Genomic DNA, 11,331 nt, shown 5'->3' on the forward strand with positions numbered 1-11,331 from the left:
GAACTCGTCATACCACAGACACTTTTCCACTTTGCATCAATCCATCTTAGATGAGCTTGGGCCCAGCCAAGCCAGCAGCGTTTCTGGGTGTGGTTGATAAATGGCTTTGGTTTTGCATAGTAGAGTTTTAACTTGCACTTACAGATGTAGCGACGAACTGTAGTTACTGACAGTGGTTTTCTGAAGTGTTCCTGAGCCCCTCCTCTCTGAGCTGCAACCTTATTGTGGTAGAGGAGTTTGCGTGTCCCAATGATCCTAGGAGCTATGTTGTCCGGGGGCATAAAGCCCCCTGGTAGGGTCTCCCAAGGCAAACAGGTTCTAGGTGAGGGATCAGACAAAGAGCAGCTCAAAGACCTTTATGAAGAAGAAAAAGCATGGACCCAGGTTTCCCTCGCCCGGACGCGGGTCAGCGGGGCCCCCCTCTGGAGCCAGGCCCGGAGTTGGGGTACGATGGCGAGCGCCTGGTGGCCAAGCCTGTTCCCATGGGGCCCGGCTGGGCACAGCCCGAAGAGGCAACGTGGGTCACCCCTCCAATGGGCTCACCACCCATAGCAGGGGCCATAGAGGTCGGGTGCATTGTGAGCTGGGCGGCAGCCGAAGGCAGGGCACTTGGCGGTCCGATCCTCAGCTACAGAAGCTAGCTCTTGGGACGTGGAACGTCACGTCGCTGGGGGGGAAAGAGCCTGAGCTAGTGCGCGAAGTTGAGAAATTCCGGCTGGATATAGTCGGACTCACTTCGACGCACAGCAAGGGCTCTGGAACCACTTCTCTCAAGAGGGATTGGACCCTCTTCCACTCTGGCGTTGCCGGCAGTGAGAGGCGACGGGCTGGGGTGGCAATTCTTGTTTCGCCCCGGCTCAAAGCCTGTACGTTGGAGTTCAACCCAGTGGACGAAAGGGTAGCCTCCCTCCGCCTTCGGGTGGGGGGACGGGTCCTGACTGTTGTTTGTGCTTACGCACCAAACAGCAGTTCAGAGTACCCACCCTTTTTGGGAACACTCGAGGGAGTACTGGAAAGTGCTCCCCCGGGTGATTCCCTTGTCCTACTGGGAGAATTCAACGCTCACGTTGGCAACGACAGTGAAACCTGGAGAGGCGTGATTGGGAAGAATGGCCGCCCGGATCTGAACCCGAGTGGTGTTTTGTTATTGGACTTTTGTGCTCGTCACAGTTTGTCCATAACAAACACCATGTTCAAACATAAGGGTGTCCATATGTGCACTTGGCACCAGGACACCCTAGGCCGCAGTTCCATGATCGACTTTGTAGTTGTGTAATCGGATTTGCGGCCTTATGTTTTGGACACTCGGAGCTTTCTACCGATCACCACCTGGTGGGGAGTTGGCTGCGATGGTGGGGGAGGATGCCGGACAGACCTGGCAGGCCCAAACGCATTGTGAGGGTCTGCTGGGAACGTCTGGCAGAGTCTCCTGTCAGACAAAGTTTCAATTCCCACCTCCGGAAGAACTTTGAACATGTCACGAGGGAGGTGCTGGACATTGAGTCCGAGTGGACCATGTTCCGCACCTCTATTGTCGAGGCGGAAGATCGGAGCTGTGGCCGCAAGGTTTTGAGGGTGCATGGGAGTTTGCCCAACCAGTCTACATGTGCTTTGTGGAATTGGAGAAAGCATTCAACCATGTCCCTCAGGAAGTCCTGTGGGGAGTGCTCAGAGAGTATGGGGTATCGGACTGTCTTATTGTGGCGGTCCGCTCCCTGTACGATCAGTGCCAAAGCTTGGTCCGCATTGCCGGCAGTAAGTCGAACACATTTCCAGTGAGGGTTGGACTCCGCCAAGGCTGTCCTTTGTCACCGATTCTGTTCATAACTTTTATGGACAGAATTTCTAGGTGCAGTCAAGGCATTGAGGGGTTCCGGTTTGGTGACCGCAGGATTAGGTCTCTGCTTTTTGCAGATGATGTGGTCCTGATGGCTTCATCTGACCGGGATCTTCAGCTCTCGCTGGATCGGTTAGCAGCCGAGTGTGAAGCGACCGGAATGAGAATCAGCACCTCCAAGTCCGAGTCCATGGTTCTCGCCCGGAAAAGGGTGGAATGCCATCTCCGGGTTGGGGAGGAGACCCTGGCCCAAGTGGAGGAGTTCAAGTACCTAGGAGTCTTGTTCACGAGTGAGGGAAGAGTGGATCGTGGGATCGACAGGCGGATCGGTGCGGCGTCTTCAGTAATGCGGACGTTGTACCGATCCGTTGTGGTGAAGAAGGAGCTGAGCCGGAAGGCAAAGCTTTCAATTTACCGGTCGATCTACGTTCCCATCCTCACCTATGGTCATGAGCTTTGGGTCATGACCGAAAGGATAAGATCACGGGTACAAGCGGCCGAAATGAGTTTCCTCCGCCGTGTGGCGGGGCTCTCCCTTAGAGATAGGGTGAGAAGCTCTGCCATCCGGGAGGAGCTCAAAGTAAAGCCGCTGTTCCTTCACATCGAGAGGAGCCAGATGAGGTGGTTTGGGCATCTGGTCAGGATGCCACCCGAACACCTCCCTAGGGTGGCCGGTAGGAGGCCACGGGGAAGACCCAGGAGACGTTGGGAAGACTATGTCTCCCGGCTGGCCTGGGAACGCCTCGGGATCCCCTGGGAAGAGCTAGACGAAGTGGCTGGGGAGAGGGAAGTCTGGGTTTCCCTGCTTAGGTTGTTGCCCCCGCGACCCGACCTCGGATAAGCGGAAGATGATGGATGGATGGATGGTTCCTGAGCCCATGTGGGGATATCCTTTGCACACTTGTCGCTTTTTGATGCAGTACCGCTTGAGAGATCGAAGGTACATAACATCATCGCTTACGTGCAGTGATTTCTCCAGATTATCTGAACCTTTAAATGATATTACGGACCTTAGAAGGTGAAATCCCTAAATTCCTAGCAATAGCTCGTTGAGAAATGTTGTTCTTAAACTGTTCGACAATTTGCTCATGTATTTGTTCACAAAGTGGTGACCCTCACCCCATCCTTGTTTGTGAATGACTGAGCATATCTGCTTTTATACCCAGAACAAAGCTTAAAAAATTGGTCTCCTCAATTCCCAAACGTTTACTGAGTGTTGTTAAAAGGAAAGGCCATGTAACACAGTGGTAAAAATGCCCCTGTGCCAACTTTTTTGCAATGTGTTGCTGCCATTAAATTCAAAGCTAAGGATTATTTGCAAAAAAATATGTTTCCCTGTTTGAACATTAAATATATTGTCTTTGTAGTCTATTCGACTGAATATAAGTTGAAAAGGATTTGCAAATTATTGTATCCTGTTTTTATTTACAAATTAAACAACGTGACATCTTCACTGGTTTTGGGTTTTGTACAAAATATTAACTATTTGCAAATGCACCGGGTATTAGTAATTAAAAATTCTGATTCAATAAACAAAGGGTTCAACTGTTTTCGATAGCCAACATTATGTATTATTCTAACGGCTCTTTCTTTTTTGTAATTTGCAAAGTAAATAAGAGTACTTTTGTAGTTATTTCCCCATATTTCTACACAATACCTCATATATTATAACACTAGCGAGCAGTAGAGAATATGCAGTGATTTTTGGTCCAGAACATATTTAGCTTTATTCATTATTGACATATTTCTTGCCATTGTGTTGTATATTTTTAAAAGAGTATTCCGGTTCAATTAATAATTTATTATTACACCCAAAACTGTGTTTCTCTGACACCAGAGCTGGGCAAATATATAGACTCGGCGGCCAGATTGACAGAAACAAATGTGTATGGGGGACCAATGTGTATGTGTATGAAGGATATATGCACATCTGCTGTACAGTACCTGTGTTTCGGTCCCTTTTTTCAGGAACACTAATACCAAAAGTCACAATATCCGATAGAGTTCTAAATATGCTATGACTGACCACCTCAAAAAAAAAAAATGTTTACGTTTTTTTACTGAATGGGACACCTAAAATGTACATTAAAATAAAGAAAGTGGGATATATTTACTTTTTAAATTATATCTCAACCCTGTACAACAGTGGTTCTCAAACGGGGGTACGCGTTCCCTGGGGGTACTTGAAGGTATGCCGAGGGGTGCGTGAGATTTTTTTTAAATATTCTATAAACAGCAACAATTAAAAAATCCTTTATGAATATATTTATTGAACAATACTTCAACAAAATATGAAAGTAAGTTCATAAACTGTGATTTTTTGTGGACATGTTCCATAAATATTGATGTTAAAGATGTCTTTTTTTGTGAAGAAATGTTTAGAATTAAGTTCATGAATCCAGATGGATCTCTATTACAATCCCCAAAGAGGGCACTTTAAGTTGATGATTACTTCTATGTGTAGAAATCTTTATTTATAATTGAATCACTTGTTTATTTTTCAACAAGTTTTAAGTTATTTGTATATCTTTTTTTCCAAACAGTTCAAGAAAGACCACTACAAATGAGCAATATTTTGCACGGTTATACAATTTAATAAATCAGAAACTGATGACATAGTGCTGTATTTTACTTCTTTATCTCTTTTTTTCAACCAAAAATGCTTCGCTCTGATTAGGGGGTACTTGAATTAAAAAAAATGTTCACAGGGGGTACATCACTGAAAGAAGGATGAGAACCCCTGCTGTACAATGCTACTGGAATTTACATTTTCCTGAGGGAATCAATAAAGTACTATCTATCTATCTATTTACAATATGAACTATGAACAATAAAACACTGAATATTAACAACATATGAACGTCGCTCCTCTTTTACTTCTCAGACCAAGCAAAAAATGTAACAGACAGCAACATATGAATGCAAGGTGTGATAGAGACCTACAATATGATATATTATCTTGTAAAAATCTGCTTCCACATTCTGGCACATGCGTTTCGGGCTGGCTGCTCTGAAAACAAACCCCGCCCACTCTGCTTTGTTCCTCGTCTGAATTGCTGTGACGTAGATTTCAATAATAACTCCTATAACACCCAAAAGCGCAGATATAGACCATTGAAATACTTTCTATAGTTGAAGACTTAAGGTCATTTAAAAACAGCACTGCACATCATAATGGTGGCGACAGCTTTGATGGTAAAGGTCTAAAAAAAATTATATAGAACATTCGGCGGGCCGAATTGAAAATCTTAACGGACCGCATGTGGCCTGCTGGCCGTAATTTGCCCAGGTCTGTTTTACCCTGTCAATATCTTCTCCTTCTTTTTGGATTTGTGTTTGACTTTCTCTTCCGCTGTTACCAAATTGCATTATTTCAGTTTTATTGAGATTCAAAAACAGTCTGTTATTTATATAAGCTTATTTGCATTCTCCGCGGAACAAAACACTGATGTTGTGTCGTGTGTTTACCTTGCACACGACGCTGTAATCTAACAAGGACGCAAACATAGCATCAGCTCAAAGTCAGTAGCAGTCATGGCTCCCTGTAGTCGCCTGAGTGCCTTTTGACCAATCATTGAGGAGGTCGCCTAAAGCCCAGTTGGCCATACTTTATTTATACAAGACTCTGGTACTAGTAGTGGGCAGGTTCCATCTGGTGCTGGGGTGTCAAACTCATTTTACATCGGGGGCCACATGGAGAAAAATCTACTCCCAAGTGGACCAGACTGGTAAAATTAGGGCATGATAACTTAAAAATAAAGACAACTTCACTTGTTTTCTTTGTTTAAAAATAGAACAAACACATTCTGAAAATGTACAAATCATAATGTTGTTGTTGTTGTTGTTTTTTTTACACTGGCATGTAGCAGTTATTAGTATTCTATCTTTATTTATCGTTATTTTCTACTTTTTTAATACATTATGTGATAATGTTCACATGTTAATTTTCAATCCATCAAGATGAAAAAAATATCAAAATCAAATTACAGGATGTTTTATACTCAATGTGTCTTCGTCACATTGAGCTGGAGGGGGTTCTTTCCACATCAGGTGACAAAGTCCTCCACCAGTGTCCTGTATTCCTTATCATCACCATCCTCAATACACCCCACTATTGCAGAGTCATCAAAAAACTTCTGGAGGTGGCAGGACTCTGATTGACAGTGGAAATCGGTGGTGTAAATGGTGAAGAGGAAGGGGGTGAGGACTGTGCCCTGCGGGGCCCCGGTGTTGCTGACCAGCCTGTCAGACACACAGTCCTGCAGTCGCATATACTGTGGTCTGTCAGTCAGGTAATCTACAACCCAGGACACCAAGGGGGCCTCCACCTGCATCTTCTCCAACTTCACACCCAGTAGCCCAGGCCGTTTGGTATCGAATATATATATGTATATATGTATGTACACATACATACATACATACATATATATATATATATATATATATATATATATATATATATACACAGTATAATATACACACATACATACATACACACACATATATATATATATAAATACACACATATACATATATACATACATATATACTTTTTACTATTATTATTTATCTATTTATCATTTTATAACACTTGTTATAAAAGTGTGTCAGTGTCAGTCTACCCCAGGGCAGCTGTGGCTACAAATGTAGCTTACCACCACCAGGTGTGAATGAATGATGGGTTCCCACTTCTCTGTGAGCGCTTTGAGTATCTAACAATAGAAAAGCACGATATAAATGTAATCCATTATTATTATTATTATTGTTACTATTGTTATTTCATATGTTGGCCAGAGGGAGAGCACTTCAAATGTTTACACAAACTTGTTATTTCATATGTTGACTAGAAGGAAGAGGACTTTGAAAAGCGACACACAGTCAATTTGAAAAATCCCTCTTTTTTGGGACCACCCTAATTTTGATAAATTTCACCACCAGGGGTACAAATGAGATTTCTATTTTTTGTAATGTCCTTAAGGGCGATGACAAACGAGTCACGGACCACAGATGGCCCCTGTGCTGCACCTTGGGTAACCCAGTTAACTGTTAATGGCCATTATAGTATTATTACGGTGTGTGTCTCTCTCTATCTATCTATCTATCTATAAATATATATAGATTTATTTATTTATTTTTTCAATTAATTTTGGCCTATGTGGGTGCATTTCAATTTCTTACACACACTTGTTATTACATCTGTTGGCCAGGGGAGGAAGGGCACTTCTTTTTTTTTACACTCACTTGTTATTTTATATGTTGACCAGAGGGGGGGCATATTTAAAAGCGACACACAGTCCATTTGAAAAATCCATCCTTTTTGGAACCACCCTAATTTTGATAGATTTCCCCACCAGGGGTGCAAATGAAACATTCTCTATGACAGTGTTTTTCAACCGTTTTTGAGCCAAGGCACATTTTTTGCGTTGAAAAAATGCGGAGGCACACCACCAGCAGAAATTATTAATTTACAAATCTCAGTTGACAGTAAAACGTTGTCGCAATTGTTGGATATGACTTTAAACCATAACCACACAATATAGGTCTTGTCTCAAAGTAGGTGTACTGTGACCCCCTGTCACATCACGCCCTGACTTATTTAGAGTTTTCCTTTGTGTAGTGTTTTAGTTCTTGTCTTGGCTCATATTTTGCTGGCTTTTTTCTCCTTTTTTGGTGTTTTCCTGGAGCAGTTTCATGTCTTCCTTTGAGCGATATTTCCCGCATCTACTTAGTTTTAGCAATCAAGAATATTTCAGTCGCATTTATCCTTCTTTGTGGAGACATTGTCGATTGTCATGTCATGTTCGGATGTACATTGTGGACGCCGCCTTTGCTCCAAAGTAAGTCTTTGCTGTCGTCCAGCATTAAATTTTTGTTTACTTCGTAGCCAGTTCAGTTTTAGTTTCGTTCTGCATAGCCTTCCCTAAGCTTCAATGCCTTTTCTTAAGGGGCACTCGTATTTTGTTTATTTTTGGTTTAAGCATTAAACACCTTTTTACCTGCACCCTGCCTCCCGCTGTTCCTGACATCTTCAAAGCAATTAGCTACCGGCTGCAACCTACTGATATGGAATAGTATTACACGGTCACTGCCGAGCTCTCTACAGCACGACACTCAACAACATGGGTGTCAAACTCTGGCCCGCGGGCCATATTTGGCCCGCCGTGTAATTTCATTTGGCCCTTGAGGCAATAATAAATCAACATTAGAGCTGGCCCGCCGGTATTATACAGTGGCGGTGCCGCTGTTTCACCGCATTCAACGCTAATTCTCATACTTGCCAACTCTCACAATCTTTCCAGGAGAATCACGAATTTCAGTGCCCCCACCCCGAAAATCTCTCAGGGCAACCATTCTCCCGAATTTCCACCCGGACAACAATATTGGGGGCGTGCCTTAAAGGTACTGCTTTTAGCATCCTCTACAACCTGTCGTCACGTCCACTTTTCCTCCATACAAACAGCGTGCCGGCCCAATCACGTAATATATGCGGCTTCTACACACACACAAGTGGATGCAAGGCATACTTGGTCAACAGCCATACAAGTCACACTGAGGGTGGCCGTATAAACACTTTAACACCACACTGTGAACCCACACCAAACAAGAATGACAAACACATTTCGGGAGAACATACGTAACACAACATAAACACAACAGAACAAATACCCAGAAGCCCTTGCAGCACTAACTCTTCCGGGACGCTACAATATACAACCCCGCTACCAAGAAAACTCGATTTTGCATGTCACTATAAAGTTATATAAGCCTTGCTTGTTCAATATTCAATGCAAAACTTGTTTGGATCCCTATTAAAAGGTTAAGTTGTTCAAATTTGGCCCGCGGCTTTGTTCAGTTTTAAATTTTGGCCCACTCTGTATTTGAGTTTGACACCCCTGCTCAACAACACATCATTACTGCTTTGCAAAAAATATTTGAACCCAAATAGGTGATAATACATAATCTCCAACGGCACACCAGACTGTATCTCAGTGTCGCGGCACAGTGGTTGAAAAACACTGCTCTATTAGATGCAATGGTTTTCCGTATTGGGACAGTGTTACTGTTCAAACTGTGTGTCATTTTTACAGTGGCCAAAAAGAATGACTATACTTGGCAAAAGAAACCCCTGCCTTGTTTTGATGAATATTAAGGCCTACTGTGCTACTTTGTGCTGCAGTTGGCCATAATGGTGGAACTTGCAATGCCAAGTGATTGACTTGGTAAAAAAAAAAAAAAAGAGTTTGCCGAGCTCAGGTGTGTCTCACCTGCAGAGGTGATGAGCACTTTGGCCCCGCAGCAGGAGAAGCAGTGCAGCAGGGACATGGATCGGATGTTAAAGTTGAGCAGAGCAACCGGACAGCCCAGTTTAGCGAGTCCCAGCCAGGTCCATACCAGGTTAGGCTCGTTGTTCAGAAAGAGCGCGGCAGCTTGGCCTTCCTTCAGCCGCGCCGCCTCCTGCAGCGCGCGGGCCACCTTGTTGCTGCGCCGCTCCACGTCACGGTACGTCCACGCGTGGCCCTCGAAGTGCAGGAAGGTCTTGGCGGGGTGTTTCCGGACGGCGTCCAGGAATCCGTCCACGATGCTGTGCAGAGGTTTCCTCGTCTTGTACCGGAGCAGCGTGACGGCCAGGCGGAGGCAGCGCAGCATGTAGACGCAGTCCTCCAGCAGGTAGGGGCAGAGGCAGGTGAGGATGGGGCCGCACAGCAGCAGCAGGCCGCCCGCAGCAGTCAGCCACACGAGCATCGTCACGCCGCCGGGTCACTCGCCAAGTGGCTCCAAACGTCTGCGGGATTTGTGACAAAGTTCACCGTGGCGCGATCCCTCCTACATTCCGCGTGTTTGCGAGTTGCCGGATCACTTTTCCACGCCCACGCGGGGATTGTCCTGCGCCCACTGTGTCACTTTCTCCATCCTCACTGCTCACATCCACTCCTTGCACTGCTGCAAAAATGTCAATTATTTTCTGACATAACAAATCCAACAAGCAATTGTTTGATAAGGAATATTAATATTAAGTGTGTCATTAGTTGAACTCCATTACAATGTTGTGTAACGAATACACCACATTCATGTGCATACATCACCACAGCAGCGAGGAGGGCGTCACGTCCACACTGAGGCTTGTTTGTCTGCTGATTTATGGAGGAAGGCTGCACACACACACACACACACACACACACACACACACACACACACACACACTGGTTAGCAGGCACGTGCACACATAGGGCCCTATGGGTGCTTGAGCCCCTGCCCTTTTGTTGCCTCGACTTAAAAAGTGCCCTCTGCCTGTGCGTGTTTTTTTTCTTCTTTTTTTTTCTTCTTTAAACAACATTCATAAATTCCTCTCAGAGATGTAAAAAAAACAAACAAACAAAAAAAAATAAAACAGCGGAACAAAAAATCAATGTTTTCTTGTAATACCTGGTTGTTTGAGCCTGCCGCTTCCGCCAGAGAGAGAGAGAGAGAGAGAGAGAGAGAGGGCGAGTGAGTGAGTAAGTGAGAGGAGAGAGAGAGCCCCTGATTGAGGAGAAGTTACAGTGGAGCAACTTGAATCTGTGAGTTATGGTCTAGTCGCCGTCCACTTATTCAGCATCTAATATGGGTAATATTTCAGTAAACCGCTGTGTTATTCTATTATTCAATGTGTCAGCTTCTGTTTTTGCCGGACGTCGGAGCATGGCGAATCAAGTGAGCGCGGTACATCAATTCCGCACAGAGCAGAGCGGATCGTGCGAGACAGGAATTAGTGTACAAAATACAAAATAAAACAGGGTTAATTTTCTAAATAAAATGCACTGTGTTTACGACGGATCACATTTCTCTCACAGTAGAGGTTTAGATATAAAGTTTTTTGTGACTTTGCTATTACTGTGTGGGTTAGCAAAATAATAAAAATAATAATGATAATAATAACAATAATAAGAATAATAATAATGATGATAATAATAATGATAATAATAATTATTATTAATAATAATAATAATTTCAGCATTCTGGGGATATAAGATGTAGGTTATCTGTTGGTAATATTACCATCTGTATTTAAACTTGATTCATGTTGATTATGCCTGCAGCACAATGCCAAAAAAAGAAAGGATACAGAAAAGGAAGGAGAATGAGCGCCAGGAAGCAGCTAAGGGTAACAGACCTCTGAATGCATGGCTAAAACCAAGTACTAGAACCAGAATTCAAGAAAGACCACAGACCTCAGAAAGTGTCACACCTGAGAGAGAGGCAGAGACCTTAAAAGCAACACCTGAGAGAGAGGAGGAGGAGAGAAAAAAGGCAACCCTGCTACTGATTGTGCACTGATTTTACAGCATTTCATGGAAGCCCTGAATTTACATTGAGGAGCATATTTGGGTATGGGTGGCCTCCATTCTTCAGCCCTCGACTGGCCCCTGGTCCATATTTTTGGCCCTGCATTACGTTTCAGTTGTTTAGTCTGAGCATTAAGTGAGAAAGACCATAAGTTGCAACTTGATGGTGTT

The 11,331-nt window shown here is 44.0% G+C and overlaps 1 protein-coding gene across 4 annotated transcripts in view; it reads right to left on the reverse strand.

The window, feature by feature from the left end:
- LOC133563275 (long-chain fatty acid transport protein 2-like) overlaps positions 1-9,787 on the reverse strand; it is a 35,975-nt gene extending 26,188 nt beyond the window's left edge. Inside the window, exon 1 of one of the 4 annotated variants that reach the window (XM_061917318.1) lies at positions 9,103-9,787. In XM_061917318.1, the coding sequence (XP_061773302.1) occupies positions 9,103-9,580 (478 nt within the window). In that variant the 5' untranslated portion in view covers positions 9,581-9,787. The remainder of the gene's footprint in view (positions 1-9,102) is intronic. The other 3 variants (XM_061917317.1, XM_061917316.1, XM_061917315.1) reach the window with 3 other exon arrangements.
- Between the last annotated feature and the right edge of the window lie 1,544 nt (positions 9,788-11,331).

The sequence above is a fragment of the Nerophis ophidion genome, linkage group LG12, assembly GCF_033978795.1.
Source record: "Nerophis ophidion isolate RoL-2023_Sa linkage group LG12, RoL_Noph_v1.0, whole genome shotgun sequence".
Classification (NCBI taxonomy): Eukaryota; Metazoa; Chordata; class Actinopteri; order Syngnathiformes; family Syngnathidae; genus Nerophis; species Nerophis ophidion.